At 47.5% G+C, this 16,663-nt stretch overlaps 1 protein-coding gene across 3 annotated transcripts in view; it reads left to right on the top strand.

The window, feature by feature from the left end:
- Positions 1 to 253: 253 nt before the first annotated feature.
- Positions 254 to 16,663, top strand: part of PTCH1 (patched 1) — a 58,444-nt gene continuing 42,034 nt past the window's right edge. For all 3 annotated transcript variants that reach the window (XM_061200585.1, XM_061200584.1, XM_061200583.1), the window contains exons 1-2: positions 254 to 804; positions 2,493 to 2,685. In XM_061200585.1, coding sequence (XP_061056568.1) covers positions 607 to 804; positions 2,493 to 2,685 — 391 coding nt within the window. In that variant the 5' untranslated portion in view covers positions 254 to 606. The remainder of the gene's footprint in view (positions 805 to 2,492; positions 2,686 to 16,663) is intronic.

Here is a 16,663-nt window from a genome sequence, read left to right as displayed (position 1 = left end):
GCGGCGGCTGCCCCGGCCCGGCAGCGCTGAGACCCACCGGGCGCCCACGGACCCCGCGGCGGCGGCTCTGCGCTTACCTTCCGCGGCCGCTCGGGCGACCCGTGAGACGCCGAGAGAGTCAGCGAGGCCGGCGGGAGCGGCGGGGATTTGCTGGCGCTTTCTGCAGTGAAGGGGTCGCGGCGCGGGGCGGGGGACGGGTAGGGGGAGTTGGGGACAGCGAGGAGCGCCGCGCGAGCGCCCGAAGGACAGGCTGGCTCCACGCGCCGGCTCTCGCTCTCCGGAGAACTGGATGTGGGCAGCGGCAGCCGCAGAGACCTCGGGACCCCCGCGCAATGTGGCAATGGAAGGCGCAGGGTCTGACTCCCCGGCAGCGGCCGCGGCCGCAGCGGCAGCAGCGCCCGCAGTGTGAGCAGCAGCGGCGGCGGCAGCAGCAGCAGCAGCAGCAGCAGCAGCAGGTCTGTCAACCGGAGCCCCAGCCCGAACAGCCGGCGGCCAGCAGCGTTCTCGCAAGCCGAGCGCCCAGGCGAGCCAGGAGCCCGCAGCGGCGGCAGGAGCGCGCCGGGCCGCCCGGGAAGCCTCGGTTCCCGCGGCGGCGGCGGCGGCAACATGGCCTCGGCTGGTAACGCTGCCGAGCCCCAGGACCGCGGCGGCGACGGCAGCTGCAGCGGGGCCCCGGGCCGGCCGGCCGGTGGCGGGAGGCGTAGAAGGACCGGGGGGCTGCGCCGCAACGCCGCGCCGGACTGGGACTATCTGCACCGGCCCAGCTACTGCGACGCCGCCTTCGCTCTGGAGCAGATTTCCAAGGTGCATTTCAGACTCTCTCCTCTCCTCCCACTCTCTCTTCCCTCCTCTTCCTCTTTGGGATCGTCCCCGCCACACACACACACACACACACACACACACACACACACACACCCTTTCCAGGAAAAAAAACCAGACAAGTGGGGATTGAAAAATTCAAACCCTCCCTCCGGTCCTGGGAGGAAAGGGCTGTCTGAAGTCCGCAGGGGGTGGAGGGTGTGTGTGTGTGTGTGTGTGTGCACGCGCCCTCCCCGGCGTGCCTTTGCCGGAGCACTGGAAAGCGGTCCACAGTGGACCACCTCCAGGGCCGCCGCAGCGCGGCACTGCCCTGTACCCCCTGCCCCTGAGCCCCCTACTCCCGCGCCCCTGCCCCTATTTGCAGCCTAAACCCCTGTAATACTGCCACATTTCTTAACCTCTTGGAGGGGGAGGCGGAGTGGAGAGAGGCGGGGGGGGGGAGGGAGCCGAAATAAAGGTGGTTTCCCTTTTTGGCAGCCGGTTTTGCTTTTGTTGAGCATGAAATCTCTGCTCCCTTAAAAATTATCCTCGCAAGAGGGTATCTCCCCTCTTCTTTTCCAGCTTTTGAGCTACTTCTTCTCAGAGCCTGTGGGGAAAGGGAAAGTTGTAAACAAATTGCCACCTTAAATCCGCGGTGCGGGTCTGCCGAGCGGCCGGGTTCATTGTGTTTACGAGGTTCGCTGAAATGTGTGGAATCCGGGGAAGGCGAGCACCCAGACAGGGGCCGGCCGGGGCCGCGGCCAGCGCCGGGGAAACGCCACCGCCGGGAGCAGCCAGCGCCCAGTCAGGACCCCCGCCTGCGTCGGCCCAGGCTCTTCCCCTGTGCATTCTGCTGCTTTTCACGTTTAACCAGAAGGGAAGGGAGAGGAGGGAAAGATCCATGTGGCTGCCCTCTTCCGATCACAAATATTGTCGTAAGTTGCAGATGGCTGCCCCACTTCCTAATTCAGCTCACACGGCGTCTCCCAACGCTATGGAAATACGTCGCGAGTGAGCTCCGGCGCCCACGCTCACCACGTGGATCCCAATTTACTACCACGTCGGGCGGGGGATCAGGATGCGGGAGCCCGCCAAACATTGTTCCCAAAGTGCTCTCGTCCCCCAGCCTCTGTCCTCGCCGGAGCACCCCGAGAAGGGTGAAGGCTGGGGCAGGACTTGCGGGGAAGGGCGCTGTGGTTGGCTGGTTCTTAAACATTGGGCTCCATCGCGGGGTTTACGCAGACCCTCCCTTCCCAGGTTGGTGTGAATATTGCCTGTGTTGAATGGTGTCTCTCCTCTTTGCCTCGGCTTCCCCTTGTTCTTGCAGCCCCTCCCTTCCCAGGTTGGTGTGAATATTGCCTGTGTTGAATGGTGTCTCTCCTCTTTGCCTCGGCTTCCCCTTGTTCTTGCAGCCCCTCTTCCCAGACCTCCAAGTCACACTCGGGGAAGCTACGAAGGCCGCGCGTGGGGGCGCCCCTGCTGTGACCAAGGTGCAGCTGCCACGCTGCAGCCTGACTTTGATTTATCACCAGGCCCCCCAACGCCGCTCGTGTTTCCTTGGGCCGACCTGGGTTCCAGCCCGAAGGGCACCCCTCACGGCTGTCGCGGGATGCCGGGCGGGTGCGCGGAAGCTGGCGTGGGCGCGCGGGCCGCGACTCCCCGGCGCTCACTCCTCCTTTCTGCTTCATCCTCAGGGGAAAGCTACTGGCCGGAAAGCGCCGCTGTGGCTGAGAGCGAAGTTTCAGAGACTCCTATTTAAACTGGGTTGTTACATTCAAAAAAACTGCGGCAAGTTCTTGGTTGTAGGCCTCCTCATATTTGGGGCCTTCGCTGTGGGATTAAAGGCAGCTAATCTCGAGACCAACGTGGAGGAGCTGTGGGTGGAAGGTAAGAGATCCAGCGCCCGCCGCAGCGCCCTCTCGTCCCCCACCCCGGGCCCCCTGCCCTTCCTTCCAATTGATAAAGATATTTGCCAGTATACACCTAGATCCTTTCTGTGAAGAGCGAAAACCCCCTGCCCGCACCAGGGGGAATTGTTTATTGTTTGGGCGCCTGGCCGGGAGCCAGGCCCGCCCGACAAAGGCCGCGCTGTAATCTACGCGGGGCGCTGCGCTCTGCGAGGTGTTGTGGGAGAGAGTGGCGAGGGCGGGCCGGCGGGGGCGCGGGGGCCCCTCCGCGGGACAGACCACTCCGCACGGCCGGGGGGCCCCCAGGTCCCGCCGCCACCGCCGCTCGCTTCCGCCGCGCGCCGAGACGCGGCCAGAGGAAGGCCTCTCGGCTCCGGACTGTACTCCTCGGTTTCCTTCCCTCCCCCACCCCCACCCACCGCGTCCAAAGAGAAAGGAGGGCGTGGGGGGGGGGCAGAGAGAGGCCACCCCTCCGGCTGGAGGGAGTGTGCGCGCCCCCGGCGGCCACGACCGCCGCGCGGAGGGCGGGGGGCGGGCACAGCGCGGGCCTGCGGAGGCGGCGGCGTGTGTGGTCCTGTTTTTGGACAGCTTTCAACTCTTGGGGAAAAAAACATTTGTCTCAAGGTACAAAAAGAGGGGGGGGGGTGGAGGGAAAGGAGTTGGAAAAAAAGCAGTAAAGCACAGACTAGAACGCTTGTTTGCAAAGTAGATTAATGTTTCCTCGCGGGTGGGGGCTTTTAAAATGGAATTATGCTGGGGGAAGGCTGCGTTTTGGAGGCTGAAAGAATAAATGTGTTTTAAGAAAGCGGGTTTGGACGGAGGGGCCGCAGGAGCTCTCCTAGGGGTTATGCCAGTCTTTTATCCACATTCCTCAATTTGGGGGTTCTTGAAGCCTTTTTTTAAGTGATTGTAAATTTAAAATAGATCACACCTCCCACCCCCGACACCCCAGACGGAAACATTTTACATTTTTTTTTTTGTAACTCTCTTGATTCAGGGGTTTTGTTTTGGGACCGGTTGTTTTTATTTTCTGTTCGTTGTTTTTTTATTCTTTTTGGAAAGTAACAGAGTTGCTGTTTGGAAACATTTTAACCCCTAAACACTGCTTAGGGAATCTCTTACAATGAGCTGGGAAAGAAGGATTGCCGTAATTATGTAGATATTTCACACCAGAATATCTGAGGCATTCCTAGTGAAAGCTATCTAAGACAAAATCTGGAAGCCTAAGAGTTACATGCATAATTGCATAATTGATCCCTTTCAGAATGCTGCTGGAGAAATAACCTTGGAGAATATTTTGTTAATCTTGCCTTGTTTGTGAAGATTCAGCTTTCAGTGTTTTGCAAGAATATGGTGGTGTCTTCCGTTGAGTAGTGACAAAATAATAGTCCAAATAATTAAGACCAGAAAACATTCTTGCCTTAAGAAGCTTGGTAATTAATACAAGTGTTCTTTGGATTGAATCCATGGGGTAATTTACCTCAACTCGGCACCTCATTGTCATTGATAGATAAAGAAGGGTTTTAATAAGCACCTATGATGTCCTAGCAGCAAGTTTACTGAGCATCTATAATGGCCCTAGCACTGTCTAGGCACTGTAAGTGACACTAAAGATGTGAGACACTCCAAGTGCACAAATTCATGCACTTAAAACTACTAGAGTTGAATGTCAAACTTGCACTAAATTTGAGCTCACAATTGCAGTAGGCCATGAAAGTTAAATGGAAAAAGGAAAAAGCTTCCATGGAGGTGGTGAGGCAAATTAGAGCGACCTAGAGAGTGGAGGAGGGAGGGAGTTCTAGGCAAGAGCTCAGAAAGGGGGTCAAGCAAAGGCCCAAGCTTTAGTGGACAGCCGGCAGTGGGAGACCCCCAGTGTGGCGGGGATAGGGTGCAGTGGTTCCATTGGGCCCTGGGCAGCAGGTTGGGCCCTGGACCGCAGGACTGCAGTTTGGAAATGATGTGATTGGCTAGACTGTGGGGAGCTACCACAGGTTCTAACATAGAGCAAGTGATGAGCAAAGGGGGCTCCCAGCTCTGTCCAAATATTCACTTTCTGCTACTTGGGCCAACAGATTTGTTGGGTGTCATGATGATGACAAAAGACTATATCTTGTTGTTTTGAGCAAGACTTTTCAATAGATTGTTAATAAGTTTAAAGAGAACTAATGTAAAAAAATAAAGAGCTAATGTAACTTATTTATGTAACATTTTATAAATATTTCTAGAATTAACTATGTTTTTGCATTACACAACTCATGTCAAGTCCTGGGAGGAGAAACATGCTTATTAGCTTTCTCACTTGGGCTCTAGCTTAGTGACAGAGTGTTGGGGAGTGACACACCTGAGATAAGACTCATTTTGCCTACTTTGGGCCTCTGAGCTATTTTCCTTCCCGTTCTGTTTTGGCAGTTTCAGTGTGGCGCACTGGTTCTTTGGTCAAGTATTATTTACTCAATACTATCACTTGTTGAGCAACTACCCTTACCATTTATTATATATTATTACATGCTTTATCACTCAGTAAAGTAGCTGTCTATTATTATCTTTATTTTTATAACCTGATAACCTATGTAATATTTTTAACATGTAAGTGAATTATTGTCCCATTTTACAAATGAGAAACTATGGATCCTCTATATCTCCATGTCCACTTTGCCTACTAGTGACTTAAGTCAACCTGGTCTCCTGTTGCCTTGACCTTGATTTCTCATTCATTCATTGCATGCTAGATTCTTCCCCTGTAGAAGAAGCAACAGTTTCATAAATGCAAGTAAACCCAACCAGGGAGGCCACCATACCATTTTATAATTTTAATTTAAATTCAAAGTAGAGGTAACAATGAGGAAGTCTTGTTCCTGACATAGTGAGCTTAGTGTTCATGTCAACAGCAAGTAGTGGAAGCATTTACTTTTCAGAGTAAGAATGCTCTGCTATCCTAGACTTTAGTAGAGTAGAATGAGAAGCAACGTGGAATTTAGGTTAATTGTGTACTTTAATGTCTTAGATAAATTCTTCGTCACTATCAGCAAAGAAGTCTGTTAGATGGTCTTTTCTTAATAGAGACTGCAAATGTTCTGGACATAAACAAGTGTGGTTGCTACACTAAATAAACCAAATGAATAGAGGTTGCATATTTCCTTAGTTAAAAAGCAACAGAAGAAAGGAAAGCATAAGAGATTTTAAGGGGAGAGAATGCTGAGGGACAGTTTGGAAAATGCTGTTTCTCCTGTGGGTAAAAAATTGACATACATATACACAAACACAAAGGCAACTGTGTACATCTATACTCAGATACATTCAGAGGACTTCCACCCAGCAGACACACAGATAAGTGGCAGGATGGCAGGGTCACCTTCCAGGACAGCCCTGAGGGAGAGTGACTGAGTCAGGACCAGGGCTGGAGAGGTGAGGGTGGTGGGGCATTCCAGGCCAAAGGAACAGCCTGGGCAAAGGCACAGAGGACAGGGGTGTGGCCTCTGGGAGAACTCCCAGTGCTTGCCTTTGGTTGGGGCATCAGGTTTGATGTGGAAAGCCTTGAGACTTGGAAGGTCCAGGAAGGTCTCTGATGTGTGCAGGGTGTTTGGCTGAGGGGGCTGCCAGCTCTTCCTTTTAGCCATTCTTTGCCTGCCTCAAGATTTACACTGGTGTATTTGGCCTCCAGCGCCCTCCCTGGTACCAGAGTGCTTCTCATCCTTTCGGGCACAGAAGGGAAATGCCTTCTTTTTAACCTTGCCCATTTCTCTGTTGGCTTTTCATTTTTGCTTAGCACTTTTATGCTTCTGTCTCACTTAATATCTACCCCCCACTCCAGCCCTCTCTCAGACACAAGTTTGTTGTCATGATTCTCCAGTGACAGAAAGTTCATTTATCTTTTTGAGCTTTTTGGTTTTTTTCTCAAAGCTTGCCCAGCCCCCAGCCTCCTTTACTGCAAAAAATAACAGCCTTGAAATGAATCCATATTGCCTTGTGTTTGGTTATTAACATCTCTGGAGGCCAGTATCAAGAGAGGACACAAATTGTGACTGATTTTTTTTTTAAGGGAAATGGAAAGTTTTTTTAAAAAATGCTTGCTTGATGTTTCTAAGTGCTCTCGAGTTTGTAGCTAGAGTTTGTAGTTGCTAACATAAGCCTTCGGTGTTCTTGGCTGTTCTTGGCTCTAAGTCAGGCAGTTAGAGGAGATAATTGAGCTTCACCATCCTTTTCAGTTTAGAGCAAGGTTTCTCACTATTGACATTTTGGGCTGGATAATTCTCTGTTTTGGGAGCTGTCCTGTGCATTGTAGGATGTTTAGTAGCATCCCTGGATTCTACCCACTAGATGCCAGTAGCACTCTCCCAGTTGTGACAACATGTTTCTAGTCATTGTCAAACGTGTGTGTGTGGGGGGGGAGGCAGTGCAAAATTGCCCCAATTGAGAACCACTGGTTTAGATAATAGATTTCAATTGGAAGCCCCATGCTGTGCAGATGGAAGGCTTTTATTATGACAGAGTTGTGGCTGCTAAAGCATTGCTATAAATGCAAAAGTTTTATTTTCAAGATAACCCTCCCTCCCCATCCCGGTATTTACTGACCCAGGTAACTAACTTTTTTCATGCAAATAATTTAAATTTTTGATTATTCTTAAAATTACATTACATAGCAAATAAAAACATCATGAAGTTGAGAGAGAGTGGGTGGGGGTAGGCATAGAAGAAAGAAGAAGTGTTATATTCAAATACTTTTTTTTCCTTTTCCTTCAGGTAACTTAATTTTGCAGATAGACCTCGGTGCATTTCAAACACAGTAGGCTGAAGGTTTTTAGCATGAACGTGACTTTGTAAAAAACAATAAAAGACACCACTGGACTTTGTTCATACTGCAATAACAGCTCCTTTCCGAAGCCCACGTAGCACATTGGCTCTTTGGTGGTCTAGTTCTCCAGATGTTCCTGTCACACACCACTTTTCCCCAGGTGCTCTTATGCAGCAGAACCAAAGAGACAGCGAGGGACTGAGGCACGTCAGCCAGACAGGCAGTGCGTGGGCTCTGCTCTTACTGCCCTTTCCAAGGTTATCACCCAGTTTCTGCTTTCTGGGGCTGTCAGTTTGGGGTTTTGGGCATTTCACAAGGGACAAAAAGAATGAGATGCAGAAGCTCCTTTCTACTCCTTGGTCGCCTAGGCACTTTTTAAAATCAAGAATATGTTTTTTAGATAGGTATTGATTAGATTCTGATAGTGGACACATACATACAGGTGGAAGCAATTGTGGCATATCTTTCATACCTGGAGAAAAATGATCAAAAAATTAATGCCCAACAATAATTGCTTTAAAAATAACAAATAACCTCAGATGCCTTCCTCCCAGGGTAGTTGACCCTGTGAATCATCGTATCTCTTTGCTGCCTGCCGACAAGTTTAGAAGTCAGGTTGGGTGATGGGGTGTTTCAGATACACGGAACGCTGCTTGGAGGCTCCAGAAGATGACAGTTTCCAGATGTATGAACCGCCGGATCGGTTTGTTTGGATTATGCGCCACAGCTGATGGCGAGATTAACGCAGGCTGGACAAGCTATGGGAGATTTGTCTGGTTTCCACAATGCCATGTTTATATTTCATTGGGATTTCTCCTTCAAAGTTGACCTCCCTGTGACCCCTGGAGCTCTGTCCACTCGGGCTGAGCTGTAACTTGTCTGCCCTCCTTCTCTTATTGGGGGGGGTCACAATTATGCAGTGGAAGGGGCCATTTATATGGCTCCCCCCCTCCCACACACTTTGTCCATGCCAGCAATCTGCCCAGATTTAGCCCCAGAGGAGTAGTCTGTTCAGCTGGTTGAGAGGAGGGGGTTGCTTTATTTAAAAAAAATTTTTTTTGGCTTTTAAAACAAGTATGGAAATATTTAAAATTATTTGAAAGGAGACCAGATTTAATAGAAGCCACTTTGCAGAAATACAGTATTTTAACTTAGCACTGTTTTGACACTATTTTGAAAAAAAAAAGTTGAGGGAATTCCTGCTACGTGAGACATCCCTAAATAATCGCCATACCTGTATGATTCTATTATTATGATACTGTTATCTCCTTTGCTGCTCATCTGTTCCCAGAACCTTTTCTCCATTCTCCTTCTCTCCTCCCTCCTTCCTCACCTATATCCCTTTGCTCACCTCCCCTCCTCTCTTCTCTCCCTCTGCCTCCCACCCTTCCCTCTACCCACCTATTCATAAACTGCCCAAATCATTTCCTCGCAGTGGATCTCTGGAGTTACTAGTGTGAAATCTGAAATGGTAGTAAATCTGGTTAATCACAAACTGACAGGAAGAAATTAGTAAATGTATTATTTCAAATCAGCTGTAGGAGATTCTAGATGCAGAGCTGCCATTTGCATCCTTGGGGTTCTTAGGTTGGTGAGGGTTTGTTTCAAGACCATACTCTTTGATGGGGTCTTATCAGCAGATGTGCTTCCCCTATTGAAGAGTCATGGCATTTTAATGAGCTTTTGAGGTAACTTTAGAATCCATTGACATGTGGACTGTGAAACAAGTCTCGGTCCCCTGTGCTTAATGTGCCATATGAAATGTGGAAGAATTGGGCCCCATAGCATTTCTGAGATGGTAAGTGAAACGTGCACCATGACATTCCAGCCCAGGTGTTCCACCTTCAGGCTTTCCCTGGGTGAAACCCACATCAAGACCTAAGGGAACATGGAGCTTAGATCGAGATGGAAGAGGACAGGTTTCCACATCCAAATTTTGGCAGATGCCACAGTATTAGATGGTCCATCCACATGAGAAATCTTGGTTGACATCCCAGAAAGCAGACAGCTTTGCTCATGAAGGCGTTTCTGGCAGTCCAGGAGGAAGGAAGCTCCTTGGGATTTCCTCAGTGGAAACCTCCCTTGACTACAGAGATATCATCAGGGTCACCAAAATATAAACACTTTTATTACTCTTTGCTTCCAAACTCTGAATTTAGGTGCTTTATGGTAATACTTCTTAGATTTTTTTCCCCTCTTAAACTGGATTTAGGATTGTTGTTTCCTTTACACTGCAATATCTCAGTTTTTCTACATGTATCTTTAAGTTTGACAGAAGAAATAAGCTTTTCAAATCATTAGAATGCTGCCATTGAGAAACTGCTTGACCATTATGGAGATTTTTAGGAGTTGTGTGTACAGAAATATGCATCCTGTCCTCAGTTCCTTCAAGACTGTGACCATTTTGTTGTATTGGGGGTTTAGAGCATAGTTGGAAAAACAGCTGTCATGTGTTAAGGAAACTGTATTGTTGGTGGGCAGTCACGTACCTGCTAATGAGTGACAAGTTTGTTGTTGGAGAGATTTATAATGTGGAGGCAGGGCCTTATTACTAATCCCGAAACCCAGGTGTGAGTTGGCCCAAATAATCCACACTGCCTGTGGGTCCCAAAACTGGCTATGAAGGCAAGGCTAGTGAGAAGCAAGTCTCTATACCGCAACACAAGCTTTATTTATTATAGTTAAAATAAATGAAAAACAGTAGACTTCCCCAGTTTATCAACCAAGATAGTCTTCAGTTATTGATGAAACATGTATGAAAGTAAGCAAAAGGAACTGGAAGTGGGCTTTGTTAAGTAAATATGCATGATTTTTTCCCCTTAAATCATTGCTTAAGGGCTTCTGGCCCCTAGCTCAGGAATCCTGCCCAAAAATGCCAGATGTATTACACAGTCAAGTACTGCAATGTAAACACTGCTCTGTGCCATGAGGCAGGGTGGTCCATCTTCTGTTTAAGAAGAGCAGGAGATTGAGAGGGAATGAGAGGGGTAAGCCCTCTGCATTGAGCCCAGTAGTGATCGTGTCATTTGTATTTTTGGCTGCATAGTCAAGATTTGAAACTACAAAAACCCAGTTGAATTAATACTTTGGACGGGCAAAGAAAAGCAACTTGAATTGGGATGCCAAAGAGAGCAAGATGTGGCTTGGATAATGTTGCTTCATTGGGTCAGATAAGTTTATAAAATGTAGAACAGAATGGTGGGGTGAGCTGACAGAAAGAAAGCTGTTGTCTTCATAGCGGCATCTTCAAGTTACTATGAGCATCACCCTTTTTATCAGCTGTGAGTTAAATTGAAAGCTGAGTGAAGCAAGGCAAGTAGAGGCCAGCTTCTTTCACAGTCCCTTCCTGCTGGGTCCGTACACCTTCTGTGTGTAAACCTGAGATTTATCACAAAGCTGCTCTGGTGTTTTGTAGCATTGGGGGGAGGGTGACCCAAGTTACGCTGCAAAATGAATGGCCTTCCAGTTTGCTTCCAGTTTCTAAATTTAAATAAAGAATCTAATGATGATCATTTGGAGGTGAGAAAGTAACTAAGCACTTTGGGCCATCCCTCCAGCAGAATGTGTCTTATGTGCTGTGGAAATTGGAATGCCTAGACATATCTGTACACCCAAATAATCAAATACTAAGCATTCCTTACGATGACTAGATTCAGGGTTTTTAAAAATTAATAGGGAAGTATTTTGTGAGTTAGGAGGAAATGGGGTTTCAGTTTGGACTTGGGGAATTGTTAAAACAACCTGTAATAATATTATCTTGATTTTAGAAATCCATTCTATAGAATGATCTGAGAAAATTGCTTTAAGAAACATTGATGATAAAACAGGAATTTTGAGGTTAAGGAAAATGTAGACTTTTTTACTCTCTCTCCCTCCCTCCCTCCCTCCCTCCATCCCTCCCCAACCACTTTTTTTCTTATTTTGAATTCTCCCATCTTCCCCACCCCTATTCCCTTGATTTCTTTTGCTCCTTTAGTGGAGAAGCCAGAAAACTTCACAAAATAGATGTAAATATCACACAGTGTCTTTTTAAGTAGAAGCTTTCTGAAAGATAAAGTAACGAAATAATTTTCCCAGACTACCTAAGACATTATTTCTTTCCTCTTACCTGATTTTTTTCCCCATGAGGTTCATACAGTGTTGTAATAAGTTAAGAAACGATACCATCATTTTTGTCACACATGATCCAGAAAAAAACTGCACATGTTTAATACCTTGCTTAATTGCAAACAAAGCTTGCAATTTGAGAGAATTGGGATTAGGGCTAAATATCTATTAACTGCTCTTTCTAGAGATTTGGGGAATAGGATGACCCTTTTTTTTTTCTTTTTTTTTTTTTAAATAGGCTACAGTTTCACATGGCTCCCAAAAGAAATCTCTCTCCCTTTTTGTTTCCCACACCAATTGATTTATCATTTTGCTTGCAAGCAGATCCAGAATGTTAGGGCAAGAACACACTCACTTTTTTCTCGTAACTTTTTTGTTGCGGACCGAAACCAGTTGACTTGAATAAATTTTTCTGAGGCCTGAATGTAGCCAGCAACGTGGAAAAATCTTGCCATTCAGGGCCGTCTGAATGTACATTTCAGCCACACAGTAAGCTGCATTGGTAGGCACTGGACTGCTAAATACAACCATTTTTCGCAGCAGCGAGTTAGACAGGTGATTAGCATAATTAGCACCGAGCAGCTATACATATGGTAATGCTGAGTGTGTAAATGCCAGCTGCGGTGTAAAATTTATGTCAGGGGTCGGCAGGGCTGTGCGAAAGTATTGTGTTCCAGCTGCAGGTCAGGGCCGCCAAAGCTTACCTCCTTTTCTCTTGTTGGTGAATACGCCAAACAGAAGAGAAAGACAGAAATATAACAGATACGGCTTTGATGGAACAGCCCGGTTCTGTGCAAGAGGGACTATTCTATAAAACACACACACACACACACACACACACACACACTCACTCACACACACTTGCAGAAATCCCATTACTTTCTCTACAAATTGTGTTTACTTCATGCAGGGTCCACATGAGTGGCGGCCAGGATGGGAGGTTTGGGTAGGTGAATGGGCCAAATGATTTCCTGGGAGGAAAACTTTCAGTTGGTGAATTTTTAAAAGGAGTTAAGAGTTGTGCCTCTGGTTTTCTCCCCATCCTCTTGTTCCCCCTGTCCCCCTCCCATTCCTTCCACTACTCCTGTCCATATTGTTTTCCTTTTAATTAAACAGGGGAATCCCCCTTAGGTGAGCTAGTGCAAGCATCTTTAGAAGAATGAGAATTGACCATTGTGCAGGTGTTAGTTCGCCTCGAACATAATAAGGTTCCAACAGTTTGACTCTCTTCCCAAACTGCTTGACTGGTTTTAGCAAAGGGCTAGAATAGAAGTTCCCTTGTGTCTTATGGCAGCTATGCTTACCATTCCACCTACCGCCACTCTCAGACCCATGAAATTCTTTATGGGTAAGAAAAGAATCCTGTAGGTTTCTTGTTTAAAAGGGAGACAGTCTTCAATCGTTCATGTCCTTCGAAATGCATGATGGGAGAATTTATTGCTATGAGGAGTTCATGCATTTTTGCTCTGGAACCATTTTTTCTGCCACCCTCCCCCCAGCCCCACTTTTCTTCGGTTGGTGGCCATAAGGAGTGGTGGTGGTGACAGAACATAGTTCACACCATGCTGACCTAGTAACGAAACTTCCTCACAGCACCAGGGGGTCCTTATGCATCAGCCCCTAATCCAGCTAATCCTGATGGCCACACAATCATGAAAGTGGCCCCAAGTGACCAGTGACGTGCGTCTCCCCACACAGATGCAGAGGGAAGGGTCGGTGCGGGAGATAAATGGGGCCAGCATGGAGTTCCGCAGGGGCCAGGGAACCTGTATGCGAAGGTGGGGACTCACATTGTCTCCCCGCTCCCCAGGCCACTCAGGTAGGAGGCCAGTGAAAAGAGGCCCAGGCTGGATCATGGCAAGAAGACTGTTCAGAGCAGAGAGGTGATATCCGCCCCACAGAAGCTGGGAGAAGGGAACCGGGGTTAATGTCATGCAACAGCCTGACTACTAGATAGAGAGCCCACAGCCTTGCAAGCATTTGGTTTTGTTGTTGTTCAGTTGCTTTGTGTCCTTATGAAGACATTAGGAGGTCTTCACTAAGAACTTAGAACTTGATAACAACATGCTGTCTTTGGTCCCTGGGTTCTGCTTCCTGGTCCAGCATTGCCTCTGAGCAAGCATGCTGCTCTGTGTCAGACCCTCCTGGGCTTGCTCAGCTCCTGCTGAAGGACAGGACTGGGGTTTGCGTCTGCTTGCCCATAGCACTTGAGCAATTGGGTGAAATCACGGTAGGACCTGGGACAGTTCACAGCTGGGCAAGAATGCAGTTAGGGATAGAGCCGAGCTCTACGCTGCCACATTCTGCTGGAAACCAGGAACATCCTGGGGTCTGCAGGCTCGACTTCACTCAGCCTGTCATAGGTGGGGTTGACCCCAGCCCTGATTTGCCACAGTAGCAAGTGACCAGTGAAGAATGGGCCTCCTGACAGATGCAGTGTCATGTTGGGAGCTGGTGGCCCTGTGAGAAATACTGGGTCGGGGGAGCTGTGGCAGGCAGCAGGTCCAGTGTGGGCAGAGTGCTGGGCTGACCTGATCGTGTCCGACGGGGCGAGCGGGCGGCTTCAGGGAACGCCGTTCAGAGGAAGCAGCCCGGGTGGGAACAGATGGTACCGCAAACAGCTGGTGCGGGGGCTAGTAGCAGGCACATGCTCAGAGCCGCTACTGCCACTGCACTTGGCCCTCCTCCTCCCCCCTCACAGTCCCTGGGGAGGCGTCACAGTGTGTCTGTCCTGCTCTTGTTTTTGCTGTCTTCATCGCGCTGGGCTCACTTCATGAAGACAGATTCTCTTTGGGCTATATGATTCTAGCATTTTCCCATGGCAACGCCCAAGGGCACAATCCCACCAGGAGAAAAACAGCCCAGAAGCTTAAGCAGCAGTTGGCTAGTCATGAATAAAAGAGATGGGTGGAAGAGTGACTAAAACTCACAGCCCAGGAGTTCTCAGCCAATTGCCCAAATTACTGAATCTTCATTTTTTTCAGTTTAGAAAATGAGCTGGTGCTAATAATTTTACAGTTACACCCTTTTAGAGATTTGCACTTTTTCATGCTCACAATAACTAATCACAAGATTGAAAGAAGGACCTGAAGCAACTAAAGGGGGGGGAAAATCTGTCTAGAGGCTGTTAGATAATTCATGGGATTAATCAAATGCAAATGCCCCACTTGCATATACACAGACCCCATTTTCCTAATTGGACTCTGAGTGGGTACTTTTCAGGCTGAAAGGGTCATTTGTTTTGACTGATTGACTTTTGAGGCTTTGGGGAGAATTAATATCTTATACAGATGACTGCCTGTTCCCAAGGCTCTGTATTGAGGCTGTTCATTCATTTATTCATCCGACACACTGAGTGTGCACCGAGGTGAGTGGGCAGCGGACAGTGCCTCCCTGAAAGGACTTGGAATTTATTGTGAAAAACACTTTGGTTGGTCCTTCAGAACATCTTTATGTGAATCACAATAAGCTTTTGCCAAAAGCTTTTTGCATGAATGCCACAGATGTTTATTAAGCTCTGTGTGAAAGGCCGTGCTGAGGAACAATCCAGCAGAACATCATGGGGACCGTCTGGTGTCTACCATGGATTGGAATGTCATTGGCCTGGGGGTATGGACCCCTGAGCGGAATGGTTTCCTATGTTGGCCCCTCTTCACCTTGGAAAACTATACTTGGTTTGATTTGCGGAGGAAAGGATCAGCAGAACTTGATCAAGAGCTTTTTTGCAGAAGTGATGCTTTTTACTCTGCCTCTTTCAAAGAATTGGTTTAAGCCTCAGATTTCTGGAAAACAAAATGGCAGAATTTGTAGGTAAAGAGGCTTAGGGCTGCTTGTTCTCTGTGTGCTCTCATCTGTCTGCCCCCTCTAATACAGTCACCTCTGAGGACCAGAGGGAAATGGGGCCTGTCTACTACTGCCCATGGGGCCCTATGGGAAAAAAAAACTATCTTTTCAGTGGTGGTGAAAAATCTGAGAGGCAACATTGTTGTCCTTTAAATAAAGATACCAGTTATTTGTCCTGTGCAGTACTTTTGTGCATTCTGAAAACTCTTTATCTGTGAGCTTACGGTAGTCTGGTATGTGTAATTTGGCGCCCCTGAACTCATAATCTCAGCTGGTGCACAGAAGCCCTGAGGCTTGCAGGACAGTTGGGCTCAGAGTTAAAGGTTGATTCCACCTCGTATCAGCTGGTAACCTTGGGCAAGTCACCCAAACTCTGCAGCTCTGTTTCCTGCTCTGTAAAATAAGGGTGATGATACATGCCCTGCGATAAACAAATAAATGAATGGATGCCTGCTCAGCTCCTGGTTAAGGGTTTGGGAAATTTCATATAATTGTCAGTGCTAACACCATCCTATGAGGTTAGTAGTATCATTTTTATTCCACTTTACAGAGAAGGTTACTGAGACTCAACTGTATCCCAAATTTCAGTGCCTCGGGTGGCAAGACTGGAACTCAGAACCCAGGTCTTCTGATCTCTGTTCCCGTTGCCTGTCCATTCCACCTTGCCCCATCTTGACTGGGGAGTAGCAGTAAGCAAAATGTTTAAAAATAAGTAAATAATGAGTGTGAAGGGCTTTGCAAGTGGAAAGCACCACACACATATAAACGTTTATTTTGTGTCCGGGATCCTAAGTAACAGTTTTCCTGAGTGTTGTTCAGAAAGCTTGGTTGTTATTTTGTTGTTACAGTTGTTCAGTTTGGAAGAAGGAAAAGAATATCAGAGGACTTCAGAATATGATAGAGACGTATAATATTTTTGCATTGAGTTTGTTTTTAATTCAGATGACTGTCAAGTAGCTTTTGTATTTTTCTCTTTTTGTCACATGGTAGTCTTTAATTATACGTGTTTACTGCAGAAGGATTAAGAAATAGAGATAAACCCCAAAAAGGAAAGTGGGTAAATATTATTCATAAACCACTGCACAGTAATAACCACTGTTCACATGGCTGTATACCTACATCTATATCACAAATGCTGGATCTTATGGGTCATTCTGCTCAGTAGTCAAAAATGACTATGCAGTATTTCATAAATATGAGATTATTTTTAAATTAA

The sequence above is a fragment of the Eubalaena glacialis genome, chromosome 9, assembly GCF_028564815.1.
Source record: "Eubalaena glacialis isolate mEubGla1 chromosome 9, mEubGla1.1.hap2.+ XY, whole genome shotgun sequence".
Taxonomy (NCBI): domain Eukaryota; kingdom Metazoa; phylum Chordata; class Mammalia; order Artiodactyla; family Balaenidae; genus Eubalaena; species Eubalaena glacialis.
Note: the sequence above shows the minus strand (reverse complement) of the source record. Positions and strands in the feature narration are given on the sequence as shown.